Raw genomic sequence first — 17,846 nt, 5'->3', positions numbered from 1 at the left:
AAGATTGTGAATTCATGTCCACTGTGTCCAGGGCTGGGCATAAGAAGGCGCTGAATTCATGTCCACTGTGTTCAGGGCTGGGCATAAGAAGATGGTGAATTCATATCCACTGTGTCCAGGGCTGGGCATAGGAAGGCAATGAATTCATGTCCAGTGTCCAGGGCTTGGCATAGGAAGGCAATGAATTCATGTCCACTGTGTCCAGGGCTTGGCATAGGAAGGCAATGAATTCATGTCCACTGTGTCCAGGGCTTGGCATAGGAAGGCAATGAATTCATGTCCACTGTGTCCAGGGCTTGGCATAGGAAGGCGGGGCCCAGTCCTCTCCTGCTGCTGTTCTAACCTTCCTTAACTGAAGTCAGGTAGCCCTTGACACCTAACTGAAGTCAGGTACCCCATGACACCTAACTGAAGTCAGATAGCCCTTGACACCTAACTGAAATCAGGTAGCCCTTGACACCTAACTGAAGTCACCTAACTGAAGTCAGGTAGCCCTTGACACCTAACTGAAATCAGGTAGCCCTTGACACCTAACTGAAGTCACCTAACTGAAGTCAGGTAGCCCTTGACACATAACTGAAGTCAGGTAGCCCTTGACACCTGGTGGAGTGAGGAACATCAGGGTAATGCACCTTTTCCAAGGACACAACATCATGCTGAAACAGGGCCTCCAACCCTGATCACTGGTGAACGCTGGATCAGAAATAGAACTACTGACCAGCCATGCCAAGAGCCAGTACACAGTTTGCAAAGTTTGCAGACAGATGTATACAAACACAGGCACGATGCTGCCATGAATCCACTCAGCCTCTTTTTCACTGTTATCTGTATACATGCACTGCAGACACCAACACACAGTCACCAACACATCTGCATGCATGCACACATCCATCTGTCTATACAGGTGTACATGTCCACACACCAGTGGGTTTTTTTGGTTTTTGTGTGTGTGTGTGTGTGTGTGTGTGTGTGTGAGCGTACATGCATGTGTGTGTGTGCATGAATGTGAAAATGTGAGTTTTAATATGTCTGAGTGAATATGTGTGTGTGTGTGTGTGCGTGTGCACGCGTATGTGTGCGTGGGCGCGCATGATCTCCATTGGTATACACGTGCACAAATATAAAGAATTTTGCTCAGTCAGATAGGTGTGAGGGAAAAAAGTGGATGTGAATGGTGTTTGTGTCAAGGTGGGACGCCTTTGCTCCTCCCTTCAACTACGACTCGGATCTCTCGGCATCTCTCCTCGGTGATGCTATCGCCAGGGAAACCTGGACCAAGGACTACTTTGAAAAGCTTCAGAGGTAGATACTGACATTTTGTTGTGTGGAATGAAAGACAGATTCCTTTAGACTCTGCCACAAAATGAGGGACAGGGATTCTGTGTTTTCGCTCCATGTGTTTTTCTCTTCTTTCAGATTGATGCTGCTCTGTGATGGAGCATTGCTGGGATTCACAACTGACCCATGGGTGTGGGTCATTTTTATTCTGTTTCATCAGTCACTTGCCTTTTATGTGTCTGTTATTTTGACTGTATTTTATTTCATTTACTAATCTGTCTGTCGTGCTTATTTATCTTATTTCATTTGATGTCAGTGTTTTCACTGGTAGGGTCGGCGTTCAGGGCCGGACCATACATGGTGTTTGTGATGGTCAGGTGTCTGCTACTTCTGTCTCTGTCTCTGCCTCTGCCTCTCTTGTTTGTGCAGCAGATGTGTTGCAGTGTGTATGGGTCAGTCCCCTGTGAAGAAATGGAATCTGAAGCTGTTTGTGATGTTATAATTGGAGCAAATTTGTAGCTGAGAAAAATTTTTGTTTTCAAATTCTAAAAGCCTGTTGCAACTGTATTTTGAGTTCATTTTTCACTATAAAATATTTCATGTTGACAACCTCTGCTGCAGCAGTAAGGAGACGACAGAAACAGCAGCAGTACTTTTCATGCTGTTTCAGTGTTCTGTGCTGACAGACAGACAGACAGACAGACAGACAAAGGAAGCCCCCAGTGTCAATACTTGCTATGAGGTTTTTTGTGTTTGGAGGTTTTTGTTCATACTTATTCTGGTAATCTTTCAGTAATACTCTTAAAATATAACAAGACTGATAAAAAACGAATCACTCAAACTTCTTGTTTTTTTTATGCGAGTTGGGCAGCTTAGTCTGATGAAGATGTGAAATTTAAAGGAAATAATTGTTTAAGTGTTTGGCGTTCCAAGATGAGAAACAGCCCACAGTCACCTTCCAGCCTCTCTCTGTCTCTGGACCTGGTCTTTCCTGAATGGCTTCCTCCTCTCCCCTCCAGCTGTTCTGGCATTGTGTTGACATGTGTTGATCAGTCTGGTCTTTCCTGAATGGCTCTCTCCTCTCCAGCTACAGCTGTTCTGGCATTGTGTTGACATGTGTTGATCAGTCTGGTCTTTCCTGAATGGCTTCCTCCTCTCCTCTCCAGCTACAGCTGTTCTGGCATTGTGTTGACATGTGTTGATCAGTCTGGTCTTTCCTGAATGGCTCTCTCCTCTCCTCTCCAGCTACAGCTGTTCTGGCATTGTGTTGACATGTGTTGATCAGTCTGGTCTTTCCTGAATGGCTCTCTCCTCTCCTCTCCAGCTACAGCTGTTCTGGCATTGTGTTGACATGTGTTGATCAGTCTGGTCTTTCCTGAATGGCTTCCTCCTCTCCTCTCCAGCTACAGCTGTTCTGGCATTGTGTTGACATGTGTTGATCAGTCTGGTCTTTCCTGAATGGCTTCCTCCTCTCCTCTCCAGCTACAGCTGTTCTGGCATTGTGTTGACATGTGTTGATCAGTCTGGTCTTTCCTGAATGGCTCTCTCCTCTCCTCTCCAGCTACAGCTGTTCTGGCATTGTGTTGACATGTGTTGATCAGTCTGGTCTTTCCTGAATGGCTCTCTCCTCTCCTCTCCAGCTACAGCTGTTCTGGCATTGTGTTGACATGTGTTGATCAGTCTGGTCTTTCCTGAATGGCTCTCTCCTCTCCAGCTACAGCTGTTCTGGCATTGTGTTGACATGTGTTGATCAGTCTGGTCTTTCCTGAATGGCTCTCTCCTCTCCAGCTACAGCTGTTCTGGCATTGTGTTGACATGTGTTGATCAGTCTGGTCTTTCCTGAATGGCTCTCTCCTCTCCTCTCCAGCTACAGCTGTTCTGGCATTGTGTTGACATGTGTTGATCAGTCTGGTCTTTCCTGAATGGCTCTCTCCTCTCCTCTCCAGCTACAGCTGTTCTGGCATTGTGTTGACATGTGTTGATCAGTCTGGTCTTTCCTGAATGGCTCTCTCCTCTCCTCTCCAGCTACAGCTGTTCTGGCATTGTGTTGACATGTGTTGATCAGTCTGGTCTTTCCTGAATGGCTCTCTCCTCTCCTCTCCAGCTACAGCTGTTCTGGCATTGTGTTGACATGTGTTGATCAGTCTGGTCTTTCCTGAATGGCTCTCTCCTCTCTCCAGCTACAGCTGTTCTGGCATTGTGTTGACATGTGTTGATCAGTCTGGTCTTTCCTGAATGGCTCTCTCCTCTCCTCTCCAGCTACAGCTGTTCTGGCATTGTGTTGACATGTGTTGATCAGTCTGGTCTTTCCTGAATGGCTCTCTCCTCTCCTCTCCAGCTACAGCTGTTCTGGCATTGTGTTGACATGTGTTGATCAGTCTGGTCTTTCCTGAATGGCTCTCTCCTCTCCTCTCCAGCTACAGCTGTTCTGGCATTGTGTTGACATGTGTTGATCAGTCTGGTCTTTCCTGAATGGCTCTCTCCTCTCCTCTCCAGCTACAGCTGTTCTGGCATTGTGTTGACATGTGTTGATCAGTCTGGTCTTTCCTGAATGGCTCTCTCCTCTCCTCTTCAGCTACAGCTGTTCTGGCATTGTGTTGACATGTGTTGATCAGTCTGGTCTTTCCTGAATGGCTCTCTCCTCTCCTCTCCAGCTACAGCTGTTCTGGCATTGTGTTGACATGTGTTGATCAGTCTGGTCTTTCCTGAATGGCTCTCTCTCCTCTCCAGCTACAGCTGTTCTGGCATTGTGTTGACATGTGTTGATCAGTCTGGTCTTTCCTGAATGGCTCTCCTCTCCTCTCCAGCTACAGCTGTTCTGGCATTGTGTTGACATGTGTTGATCAGTCTGGTCTTTCCTGAATGGCTCTCTCCTCTCCTCTCCAGCTACAGCTGTTCTGGCATTGTGTTGACATGTGTTGATCAGTCTGGTCTTTCCTGAATGGCTCTCTCCTCTCCTCTCCAGCTACAGCTGTTCTGGCATTGTGTTGACATGTGTTGATCAGTCTGGTCTTTCCTGAATGGCTCTCTCCTCTCCTCTCCAGCTACAGCTGTTCTGGCATTGTGTTGACATGTGTTGATCAGTCTGGTCTTTCCTGAATGGCTTCCTCCTCTCCTCTCCAGCTACAGCTGTTCTGGCATTGTGTTGACATGTGTTGATCAGTCTGGTCTTTCCTGAATGGCTCTCTCCTCTCCAGCTACAGCTGTTCTGGCATTGTGTTGACATGTGTTGATCAGTCTGGTCTTTCCTGAATGGCTCTCTCCTCTCCTCTCCAGCTACAGCTGTTCTGGCATTGTGTTGACATGTGTTGATCAGTCTGGTCTTTCCTGAATGGCTCTCTCCTCTCCTCTCCAGCTACAGCTGTTCTGGCATTGTGTTGACATGTGTTGATCAGTCTGGTCTTTCCTGAATGGCTCTCTCCTCTCCAGCTACAGCTGTTCTGGCATTGTGTTGACATGTGTTGATCAGTCTGGTCTTTCCTGAATGGCTCTCTCCTCTCCTCTCCAGCTACAGCTGTTCTGGCATTGTGTTGACATGTGTTGATCAGTCTGGTCTTTCCTGAATGGCTCTCTCCTCTCCAGCTACAGCTGTTCTGGCATTGTGTTGACATGTGTTGATCAGTCTGGTCTTTCCTGAATGGCTCTCTCCTCTCCTCTCCAGCTACAGCTGTTCTGGCATTGTGTTGACATGTGTTGATCAGTCTGGTCTTTCCTGAATGGCTTCCTCCTCTCCTCTCCAGCTACAGCTGTTCTGGCATTGTGTTGACATGTGTTGATCAGTCTGGTCTTTCCTGAATGGCTTCCTCCTCTCCTCTCAGCTACAGCTGTTCTGGCATTGTGTTGACATGTGTTGATCAGTCTGGTCTTTCCTGAATGGCTTCCTCCTCTCCTCTCCAGCTACAGCTGTTCTGGCATTGTGTTGACATGTGTTGATCAGTCTGGTCTTTCCTGAATGGCTCTCTCCTCTCCTCTCAGCTACAGCTGTTCTGGCATTGTGTTGACATGTGTTGATCAGTCTGGTCTTTCCTGAATGGCTCTCTCCTCTCCTCTCCAGCTACAGCTGTTCTGGCATTGTGTTGACATGTGTTGATCAGTCTGGTCTTTCCTGAATGGCTCTCTCCTCCTCTCAGCTACAGCTGTTCTGGCATTGTGTTGACATGTGTTGATCAGTCTGGTCTTTCCTGAATGGCTCTCTCCTCTCCAGCTACAGCTGTTCTGGCATTGTGTTGACATGTGTTGATCAGTCTGGTCTTTCCTGAATGGCTCCTCCTCTCCTCTCCAGCTACAGCTGTTCTGGCATTGTGTTGACATGTGTTGATCAGTCTGGTCTTTCCTGAATGGCTCTCTCCTCTCCTCTCCAGCTACAGCTGTTCTGGCATTGTGTTGACATGTGTTGATCAGTCTGGTCTTTCCTGAATGGCTTCCTCCTCTCCTCTCCAGCTACAGCTGTTCTGGCATTGTGTTGACATGTGTTGATCAGTCTGGTCTTTCCTGAATGGCTCTCTCCTCTCCTCTCCAGCTACAGCTGTTCTGGCATTGTGTTGACATGTGTTGATCAGTCTGGTCTTTCCTGAATGGCTCTCTCCTCTCCAGCTACAGCTGTTCTGGCATTGTGTTGACATGTGTTGATCAGTCTGGTCTTTCCTGAATGGCTCTCTCCTCTCCTCTCAGCTACAGCTGTTCTGGCATTGTGTTGACATGTGTTGATCAGTCTGGTCTTTCCTGAATGGCTCCTCCTCTCCTCTCCAGCTACAGCTGTTCTGGCATTGTGTTGACATGTGTTGATCAGTCTGGTCTTTCCTGAATGGCTCTCTCCTCTCCTCTCCAGCTACAGCTGTTCTGGCATTGTGTTGACATGTGTTGATCAGTCTGGTCTTTCCTGAATGGCTCTCTCCTCTCCTCTCCAGCTACAGCTGTTCTGGCATTGTGTTGACATGTGTTGATCAGTCTGGTCTTTCCTGAATGGCTTCCTCCTCTCCTCTCCAGCTACAGCTGTTCTGGCATTGTGTTGACATGTGTTGATCAGTCTGGTCTTTCCTGAATGGCTCTCTCCTCTCCAGCTACAGCTGTTCTGGCATTGTGTTGACATGTGTTGATCAGTCTGGTCTTTCCTGAATGGCTCTCTCCTCTCCTCTCCAGCTACAGCTGTTCTGGCATTGTGTTGACATGTGTTGATCAGTCTGGTCTTTCCTGAATGGCTCTCTCCTCTCCTCTCCAGCTACAGCTGTTCTGGCATTGTGTTGACATGTGTTGATCAGTCTGGTCTTTCCTGAATGGCTCTCTCCTCTCCTCTCCAGCTACAGCTGTTCTGGCATTGTGTTGACATGTGTTGATCAGTCTGGTCTTTCCTGAATGGCTCTCTCCTCTCCTCTCCAGCTACAGCTGTTCTGGCATTGTGTTGACATGTGTTGATCAGTCTGGTCTTTCCTGAATGGCTCTCTCCTCTCCAGCTACAGCTGTTCTGGCATTGTGTTGACATGTGTTGATCAGTCTGGTCTTTCCTGAATGGCTTCCTCCTCTCCTCTCCAGCTACAGCTGTTCTGGCATTGTGTTGACATGTGTTGATCAGTCTGGTCTTTCCTGAATGGCTTCCTCCTCTCCTCTCCAGCTACAGCTGTTCTGGCATTGTGTTGACATGTGTTGATCAGTCTGGTCTTTCCTGAATGGCTTCCTCCTCTCCTCTCCAGCTACAGCTGTTCTGGCATTGTGTTGACATGTGTTGATCAGTCTGGTCTTTCCTGAATGGCTCTCTCTCCTCTCCAGCTACAGCTGTTCTGGCATTGTGTTGACATGTGTTGATCAGTCTGGTCTTTCCTCCTCCACAATGTGTTATACTTAGGTGTGAATGGCTGGTGGGAAAGTGCTTTGATTTGTCTCTGCACAAGATTCAGTGCTATATAGATATATCATTATAATAATAATGATAATAATAATAATGATAATTATTATTATTGTTGTTGTTATTATCATTGTTATTATATTCTTCTTATTATATATAATTTACTGTTGGATGTACCTGGCCTTGTCTTTATTTCACCTTGTTTCCCTACAGTGCTGTATGAATACTGTTTGCCATCATTTCTCTGTCTTCACCAGACTCACTGTGAACAGTGGGGGCACCTTGTTTCCCTACAGTGCTGTATGAATACTGTTTGCCATCATTTCTCTGTCTTCACCAGACTCACTGTGAACAGTGGGGGCACCTTGTTTCCCTACAGTGCTGTATGAATACTGTTTGTCATCATTTCTCTGTCTTCACCAGACTCACTATGAACAGTGGGGACACCTTGTTATGAATACTGTTTGTCATCATTTCTCTGTCTTCACCAGACTCACTATGAACAGTGGAGCACCTTGTTTCCCTACAGTGCTGTATGAATACTGTTTGCCATCATTTCTCTGTCTTCACCAGACTCACTGTGAACAGTGGGGGCACCTTGTTTCCCTACAGTGCTGTATGAATACTGTTTGTCATCATTTCTCTGTCTTCACCAGACTCACTGTGAACAGTGGGGACACCTTGTTTCCCTACAGTGCTGTATGAATACTGTTTGTCATCATTTCTCTGTCTTCACCAGACCCACTACGAACAGTGGGGGCACCTTGTTTCCCTACAGTGCTGTATGAATACTGTTTGTCATCATTTCTCTGTCTTCACCAGACTCACTATGAACAGTGGAGCACCTTGTTTCCCTACAGTGCTGTATGAATACTGTTTGTCATCATTTCTCTGTCTTCACCAGACTCACTGTGAACAGTGGGGGCACCTTGTTTCCCTACAGTGCTGTATGAATACTGTTTGCCATCATTTCTCTATCTTCACCAGACTCACTGTGAACAGTGGGGGCACCTTGTTTCCCTACAGTGCTGTATGAATACTGTTTGTCATCATTTCTCTGTCTTCACCAGACTCACTATGAACAGTGGGGGCACCTTGTTTCCCTACAGTGCTGTATGAATACTGTTTGTCATCATTTCTCTGTCTGACGTCTTCCCCAGCCTCCACCAGACCCACTACGAACAGTGGGGGGAGCTGAAAGGAACTCTGACCATCGAAGGTCGCCCTGCTCAGTACCTTCGCTTGAAAGCCATCCGGGACCATTCCTTTGGTGAGCTTTCATGTATTCCTTCTTCTTCTTTTGTTTTTTGGTTGTTATTGTTGTTGTTTCTTCTGTCTTGTGTGCTGTTGCAGTGGTGCTAACCCCATGCTGCCCCCCCCCAACCTCCCCCTCTCCCACACCACCCGACACACAGCCACACCCGGTGCTGTCTGTCACAGTGTCAGCATTAGCAGCCCACAGGGAACTGTTCATGTCAGGCCTCCATCTGGGGCATGTGTGTGCTGGCCACCTAATAATAATATTTTATTTTTATATTGCCCTATGATTCAAGCATGAGCAAGCTCAAAGCGTTTTACAATCCAGTACCTAAAGTGAAACGAGAAAGCACATAAAAAGTAGTAGAAACTTAAAACAGAATCATTAATGTTATAAAGACACAATGCACAAAACACAAAATGACATACTCTCAATACTACAACTGTTACACTCCAACGCACACACACACACACACACACACACACACACACACACATTCACATGATTAAACAGCTGAGATAATAGCAATTTTCACTTGAAATACATACATGTAAACAGGAGCATAATTGTAATTTGCATGCCATAGATTTTGTAAAAATTGTAAAATAAAGTTTTGGATAGAAAAGGTAAAAGGGGTAAAAATCGGGTCATTCTCCCTTTTGAACCACACCACCACCATCCATCTACACACACCCATTCTCTCTACTCACCCATCACACACACTCACATTGCCTTGAGCCTTGACAACAGCTCTATTTGAGTTTTATGACAAGTATTTTTTAAAGAGATAACATCCATGGTTCTCTGAGGACTGCTGATGACCTAAAATCCATGGTTCTCTGAGGACTGCTGATGACCTAACATGGATGGTTCTCTGAGGACTGCTGATGACCTAACATCCATGGTTCTCTGAGGACTGCTTATGACCTGACATGGATGGTTGAGGACTGCTGATGACCTGACATGGATGGTTCTCTGAGGACTGCTGATGACCTGACATGGATGGTTGAGGACTGCTGATGACCTGACATGGATGGTTCTCTGAGGACTGCTGATGACCTGACATGGATGGTTGAGGACTGCTGATGACCTAACATGAATGGTTCTCTGAGGACTGCTGATGACCTGACATGGATGGTTGAGGACTGCTGATGACCTAACATGGATGGTTCTCTGAGGACTGCTGATGACCTGACATGGATGGTTGAGGACTGCTGATGACCTGACATGGATGGTTCTCTGAGGACTGCTGATGACCTGACATGGATGGTTCTCTGAGGACTGCTGATGACCTGACATGGATGGTTCTCTGAGGACTGCTGATGACCTGACATGGATGGTTGAGGACTGCTGATGACCTAACATCCATGGTTCTCTGAGGACTGCTGATGACCTAACATCCATGGTTCTCTGAGGACTGCTGATGACCTAACATCCATGGTTCTCTGAGGACTGCTGATGACCTAACATCCATGGTTCTCTGAGGACTGCTGACGACCTAAAATCCATGGTTCTCTGAGGACTGCTGATGACCTAACATGGATGGTTCTCTGAGGACTGCTGACGACCTAAAATCCATGGTTCTCTGAGGACTGCTGATGACCTAACATGGATGGTTCTCTGAGGACTGCTGATGACCTAACATGGATGGTTCTCTGAGGACTGCTGATGACCTAACGTGGATGGTTCTCTGAGGACTGCTGATGACCTAACATCCATGGTTCTCTGAGGACTGCTGATGACCTGACATCCATGGTTCTCTGAGGACTGCTGATGACCTGACATCCATGGTTCTCTGAGGACTGCTGATGACCTGACATCCATGGTTCTCTGAGGACTGCTGATGACCTGACATCCATGGTTCTCTGAGGACTGCTGATGACCTAACATGGATGGTTCTCTGAGGACTACTGATGACCTAACATGGATGGTTCTCTGAGGACTGCTGATGACCTAACATCCATGGTTCTCTGAGGACTGCTGATGACCCAACATCCATGGTTCTCTGAGGACTGCTGATGACCCAACATCCATGGTTCTCTGAGGACTGCTGATGACCTAACATGGATGGTTCTCTGAGGACTGCTGATGACCTAACATGGATGGTTCTCTGAGGACTGCTGATGACCTAACATCCATGGTTCTCTGAGGACTGCTGATGACCTAACATCCATGGTTCTCTGAGGACTGCTGATGACCTAACATGGATGGTTCTCTGAGGACTGCTGATGACATAACATGGATGGTTCTCTGAGGACTACTGATGACCTAACATGGATGGTTCTCTGAGGACTACTGATGACCTAACATGGATGGTTCTCTGAGGACTGCTGATGACCTAACATCCATGGTTCTCTGAGGACTGCTGATGACCTAACATCCATGGTTCTCTGAGGACTGCTGATGACCTAACATGGATGGTTCTCTGAGGACTGCTGATGACCTAACATGGATGGTTCTCTGAGGACTACTGATGACCTAACATGGATGGTTCTCTGAGGACTGCTGATGACCTAACATGGATGGTTCTCTGAGGACTGCTGATGACCTAACATGGATGGTTCTCTGAGGACTGCTGATGACCTAACATGGATGGTTCTCTGAGGACTGCTGATGACCTAACATGGATGGTTCTCTGAGGACTGCTGATGACCTAACATCCATGGTTCTCTGAGGACTGCTGATGACCTAACATCCATGGTTCTCTGAGGACTGCTGATGACCTAACATCCATGGTTCTCTGAGGACTGCTGATGACCTAACATGGATGGTTCTCTGAGGACTGCTGATGACCTAACATGGATGGTTCTCTGAGGACTGCTGATTCTTCCCCACTGCACCCTATGTGAATGGTGTCCTTGGAAGAAGCTGTGTACTCTGATTCTTCCCCACTATACCCCCATGTGAATGGTTTCCAGATTTCAGTTGGGGAAAGTTAAAATGTCAGAAGGACTGAATTGGGCCTGGCCTTCCATTGTAGAGCTGACACAGTGAATATGAATTCACTGCCCCATAGCCATGAAAAGCAATGTGGCCTTTCACCTTTAGCCTAAATACATGTTTATTAGGAGGGGGGAGGCACTTTCAGTCCTTCACCTATTGTTGTTGTTGTTGTTGTTGTTGTCATCATATTCATCATCAGTTATTTGATGAGGATGATGGCGATTGTCATGAATTGGTTTTTAATCTTTTGATGTTGTTGACTTCTGTCGATTATGGACAGTTAACAAAATATATATATTTAAAAAAAGCTTTTCAGTTAAGTCCATTGTATTGATGGTCAGATCAGTGGATAGTATTTGGTTAGGATGAATGAACACGTTTGGTGTTGTATATTTCTGTTGGATGCCTTTTAATGTTTTTCCTAGCAACTTTTTTTTTCTTTTCTTTTCCAGGTGTGCGTCGATGGACTGACTTTCACCGCTACATTTACTGCTTTCTGTACATCGAGGTCAGCAGCTGCTGGTTCTGTGGTCAATTCTCCGTCCTCTCTTTCATTGCTTTTATTAACATTAGGTGATTCACATGGCAGAGTGCTCTTTTCAGTTTCAAATAAGAGTACAGTACAGTACAGTACAGTACAGTACAGTACAATACAATACAATACAATACAATACAATACAATACAATACAGTACAGTACAGTACAGTACATTGCAGTAGAAATGTCCATTTCTATTTGGTGAAACATCTCATTATAATGTTGAAAGTGAAATGGCAGTAAAAATGGTAATGATGATGATGATGATAATATTGACATCAACAACAACAAGACAAATAACAACAATAACAGCAACAGTAATAATGATAATGATGATGATGACAGAACATCAGAAGCAGTAATATTAATGATAATAACAGTGATGATGATGACGAAGGATATTCATATTGCTGCAGCTTCTCTCTGTGAACAATCCCCCATGAACCTGCCAGCTCTGAAGACCTTGACCTTGAACTTCTGATGGACATGAAAGGGAAAGAACCCTGGGGTGTGTGGCCTGATAAGGACCTGTCATTGACAGTGTCCTGTGGACTGCCGGCACTGGGCATGCCACACATGAACCCAGCTGTGACTGTGTGGTCTGTGGGATAAACAGTGTGACACTATGCCATGAAACACACACTGGCTGTGTGATGTGTGTGATAAACAGTGTGACACTATGCCATGAAACACACACTGGCTGTGTGATAAACAGTGTGACACTATGCCATGAAACACACACTGGCTGTGTGATGTGTGTGATAAACAGTGTGACACTATGCCATGAAACACACACTGGCTGTGTGATCTGTGTGATAAACAGTGTGACACTATGCCATGAAACACACACTGGCTGTGTGATAAACAGTGTGACACTATGCCATGAAACACACACTGGCTGTGTGATGTGTGTGATAAACAGTGTGACACTATGCCTTGAAACACACACTGGCTGTGTGGTGTGTGTGATAAACAGTGTGACACTATGCCATGAAACACACACTGGCTGTGTGGTCTGTGGGATAAACAGTGTGACACTGTGCCATGAAACACACACTGGCTGTGTGATGTGTGTGATAAACAGTGTGACACTGTGCCTTGAAACACACACTGGCTGTGTGATGTGTGTGATAAACAGTGTGACACTATGCCATGAAACACACACTGGCTGTGTGATAAACAGTGTGACACTATGCCATGAAACACACACTGGCTGTGTGATGTGTGTGATAAACAGTGTGACACTATGCCATGAAACACACACTGGCTGTGTGATCTGTGTGATAAACAGTGTGACACTATGCCATGAAACACACACTGGCTGTGTGATCTGTGTGATAAACAGTGTGACACTATACCATGAAACACACACTGGCTGTGTGATGTGTGTGATAAACAGTGTGACACTATGCCATGAAACACACACTGGCTGTGTGATCTGTGTGATAAACAGTGTGACACTATGCCATGAAACACACACTGGCTGTGTGATGTGTGTGATAAACAGTGTGACAAACAGTGTGACACTATGCCATGAAACACACACTGGCTGTGTGATAAACAGTGTGACACTATGCCATGAAACACACACTGGCTGTGTGATAAACAGTGTGACACTATGCCATGAAACACACACTGGCTGTGTGATAAACAGTGTGACACTATGCCATGAAACACACACTGGCTGTGTGATAAACAGTGTGACACTATGCCATGAAACACACACTGGCTGTGTGATCTGTGTGATAAACAGTGTGACACTATGCCATGAAACACACGCTGGCTGTGCGATGTGTGTGATAAACAGTGTGACACTATGCCATGAAACACACACTGGCTGTGTGATCTGTGTGATAAACAGTGTGACACTATGCCATGAAACACACACTGGCTGTGTGATGTGTGTGATAAACAGTGTGACACTATGCCATGAAACACACACTGGCTGTGTGATAAACAGTGTGACACTATGCCATGAAACACACACTGGCTGTGTGATGTGTGTGATAAACAGTGTGACACTATGCCATGAAACACACACTGGCTGTGTGATAAACAGTGTGACACTATGCCATGAAACACACACTGGCTGTGTGATCTGTGTGATAAACAGTGTGACACTATGCCATGAAACACACACTGGCTGTGTGATCTGTGTGATAAACAGTGTGACACTATGCCATGAAACACACACTGGCTGTGTGATAAACAGTGTGACACTATGCCATGAAACACACACTGGCTGTGTGATCTGTGTGATAAACAGTGTGACACTATGCCATGAAACACACACTGGCTGTGTGATAAACAGTGTGACACTATGCCATGAAACACACACTGGCTGTGTGATCTGTGTGATAAACAGTGTGACACTATGCCATGAAACACACGCTGGCTGTGCGATGTGTGTGATAAACAGTGTGACACTATGCCATGAAACACACACTGGCTGTGTGATCTGTGTGATAAACAGTGTGACACTATGCCATGAAACACACACTGGCTGTGTGATGTGTGTGATAAACAGTGTGACACTATGCCATGAAACACACACTGGCTGTGTGATCTGTGTGATAAACAGTGTGACACTATGCCATGAAACACACACTGGCTGTGTGATGTGTGTGATAAACAGTGTGACAAACAGTGTGACACTATGCCATGACACACACACTGGCTGTGTGATGTGTGTGATAAACAGTGTGATAAACAGTGTGACACTATGCCATGAAACACACACTGGCTGTGTGATAAACAGTGTGACACTATGCCATGAAACACACAGTGGCTGTGTGATAAACAGTGTGACACTATGCCATGAAACACACACTGGCTGTGTGATGTGTGTGATAAACAGTGTGACACTATGCCATGAAACACACACTGGCTGTGTGATCTGTGTGATAAACAGTGTGACACTATGCCATGAAACACACACTGGCTGTGTGATCTGTGTGATAAACAGTGTGACACTATGCCATGAAACACACACTGGCTGTGTGATGTGTGTGATAAACAGTGTGACAAACAGTGTGACACTATGCCATGAAACACACACTGGCTGTGTGATAAACAGTGTGACACTATGCCATGAAACACACACTGGCTGTGTGATGTGTGTGATAAACAGTGTGACACTATGCCATGAAACACACACTGGCTGTGTGATCTGTGTGATAAACAGTGTGATGCTATGCCATGAAACACACACTGGCTGTGTGATCTGTGGGATAAACAGTGTGACACTATGCCATGAAACACACACTGGCTGTGTGATGTGTGTGACAAACAGTGTGACACTATGCCATGAAACACACACTGGCTGTGTGATCTGTGTGATAAACAGTGTGACACTATGCCATGAAACACACACTGGCTGTGTGATGTGTGTGATAAACAGTGTGACACTATGCCATGAAACACACACTGGCTGTGTGATCTGTGTGATAAACAGTGTGACACTATGCCATGAAACACACACTGGCTGTGTGATCTGTGTGATAAACAGTGTGACACTATGCCATGAAACACACACTGGCTGTGTGATCTGTGTGATAAACAGTGTGTCACTATGCCATGAAACACACACTGGCTGTGTGATCTGTGTGATAAACAGTGTGACACTATGCCATGAAACACACACTGGCTGTGTGATAAACAGTGTGACACTATGCCATGAAACACACACTGGCTGTGTGATCTGTGTGATAAACAGTGTGACACTATGCCATGAAACACACACTGGCTGTGTGATCTGTGTGATAAACAGTGTGACAGGCATTCCTTCAAACACACACATTCTCCCGGTGCAGTTCCTAATACAGGTTTCAGAAGACATGTATCAACAGCAGCGTGCGAACCATTAAGAACTGGAATTGTTGATTGTTCTGAATGTGCTGTGTGTGTGTGTGTGTGTGTGTGTGTGTGTGTGTTTCTTACAGAATGGAGTCACACTTCAGGTGGGAGCAGTTTCTCAGCCAGGTTTATTGTCACAGTAAGTCCGCTTTATGTTCCTTTGACATTATTTTCCTCTGTGTGTGTGTCTGTGTGTGTATGGTGTGTGTTTGTTTGTGTGTGTGTGTATCTGTGTGTGTATTCAGTTTGGAGAAGTGGGTTATGGCAAAAACTTGTTCATGAAGGTGTAAATGGTAAAATTTTGCGTGTCATAATGAACATGTATGATAGAATTAAGTCATGTGTGTTTTTAAATGGTGAAAAATCTGATTTCTTTAGCATTTGTAAGGGTGCGACAAGGAGAAAATCTCTCGCCTTTGCTTTTTTCTCTGTATCTCAATGATTTAGAGTTGTATTTGACTGAGCATAAGAGTCCATCTGTTGATCTTTTATTGAATGTTAACATTTCAGAGTTAGATAATTACATGCGACTATTTGTACTGTTGTATGCAGATGACACAATTTTACTTTCAGAGACGAAAGAAGGATTACAGCAGTCCCTCAATGTTTTTCACAAATATTGTTTAGAATGGAAACTAGTGGTCAATGTAAAGAAAACTAAAGTGATGATATTTAATTCTACAAACAAGCTAAAGCCTGTTTTTAAGTTTGGTGATGCATGTTTGGATGTTGTCGATTCTTTTAAATATCTTGGCATCGAATTTAGTAGAAACGGAACTTTTTATAAAGCTAAAAAAATGATTTATGAACAGGGCCAAAAAGCTATGTTTTCGTTACTTCAGTCAGCCAGAAATCAAGATTTACCTTTACATATCATTCTGGACATGTACCAGTCTATGATTGTACCTATTTTGTTGTATGGTGCGGAAATATGGGGTTATGAAAATGTAGATATACTTGAAAAATTAGAATTGAAATTTTTGAAACGCTTGTTCAAACTGAACAGAAATACTATGACCCAAATTGTTTATGGAGAAACTGGTATTTATCCAATTAGTGTGTTAGTGAAAATGAGATTAGTTCGATTTTGGACCAGCTTAGTAATATCAAACACAGAAAAATATTCTGGGAAAATATATTTGATATTACTTGACTTATATCGAAATGGTATTTATTCTTCAAAATGGATGAGTTGTATCAGACAAATTTTAATAGAAGCAGGGTATGACTGTGTTTGGGATGGTCAATTCTTCTTGGAGAGGGAATCTTTCTGCAAGAATGTCAACATTGCTTTGAGAGATAGTTTTCAAAATCTATGGAGACATGCTCTAGAGGCGAGTAGTAAATGTTTGTTTTATCGAAATTTCAAAAGTGGATTTGGTAGAGAAAAATATATAAGTCAAATGCCTGATAATTATGTTATCAGCTTCTTCAGATTTCGAAGTAGTAATCATAAGCTGGAAATAGAAACAGGGAGACACAAAGGCATACCACGAGAGTTACGATTTTGTAAGGTTTGTAACATGTCTGTGATTGGTGATGAGTTTCATTTTATAATGGAATGTCCCAATTATGATCAGTTACGAAATAGATATGTTCCTAAAAAATATTTGTCTCCAAAATCGGTTTTTAATTTTTGTAATATGCTTAAAGGAGGCAAAAAAGTCATTTTAGCTGTAAGTAAGATGATTAGATTTGCAAATGTTGCCTAGTTATACTTTTGGAGTTAAAAGACATTTGTGTTTTCTCAACTTTATGTGACATTGTTGTGTATTTGGAAATGTTTGTTATGGGCACGAAAATGAGTATTTTGCAGTAATCCTCCATACTCCAATAGGAGTGAAAGGATAATTAAAACTTGAAACTTGAAACTTGTGTGTGTAAGTGTGTGTGTGTGTGTGTGTGTGTATGAGTGTGTATGTGTGTGTGTGGAGCAGGTGTGCATGTGTATGTGTGTGTGGTGTGTGTTTGTGTGTGTTGGTCTGTATGTGAATGTGTCTGTGTTGGTGTGTGTGTGTGTGTGTGTGAATGTGTACATGCATGTGTATGTGTGTGGGAGTGTGAGAACCATGTTGGTACAGATAACATGAACAGACACAATCGTTGATGTCACCTGATGCGTACAATTCTAATCCC

At 44.5% G+C, this 17,846-nt stretch overlaps 1 protein-coding gene across 5 annotated transcripts in view; it reads left to right on the top strand.

Annotated features, from left to right (window-relative positions):
* LOC143285558 (rifampicin phosphotransferase-like) overlaps window positions 1-17,846 on the top strand; it is a 144,482-nt gene that overhangs the window by 20,232 nt on the left and 106,404 nt on the right. For all 5 annotated transcript variants that reach the window (XR_013055696.1, XR_013055697.1, XM_076592945.1 and 2 more), the window contains exons 7-10: window positions 1,189-1,302; window positions 8,278-8,387; window positions 11,771-11,826; window positions 15,797-15,849. Coding sequence is in view for 3 of the 5 variants with exons in the window: in XM_076592945.1 (XP_076449060.1) it covers window positions 1,189-1,302; window positions 8,278-8,387; window positions 11,771-11,826; window positions 15,797-15,849 (333 nt within the window). In the remaining 2 variants the exon portion in view is untranslated. The remainder of the gene's footprint in view (window positions 1-1,188; window positions 1,303-8,277; window positions 8,388-11,770; window positions 11,827-15,796; window positions 15,850-17,846) is intronic.

The sequence above is a fragment of the Babylonia areolata genome, chromosome 9, assembly GCF_041734735.1.
Source record: "Babylonia areolata isolate BAREFJ2019XMU chromosome 9, ASM4173473v1, whole genome shotgun sequence".
NCBI classification, from domain to species: domain Eukaryota; kingdom Metazoa; phylum Mollusca; class Gastropoda; order Neogastropoda; family Buccinidae; genus Babylonia; species Babylonia areolata.
Note: the sequence above shows the minus strand (reverse complement) of the source record. Positions and strands in the feature narration are given on the sequence as shown.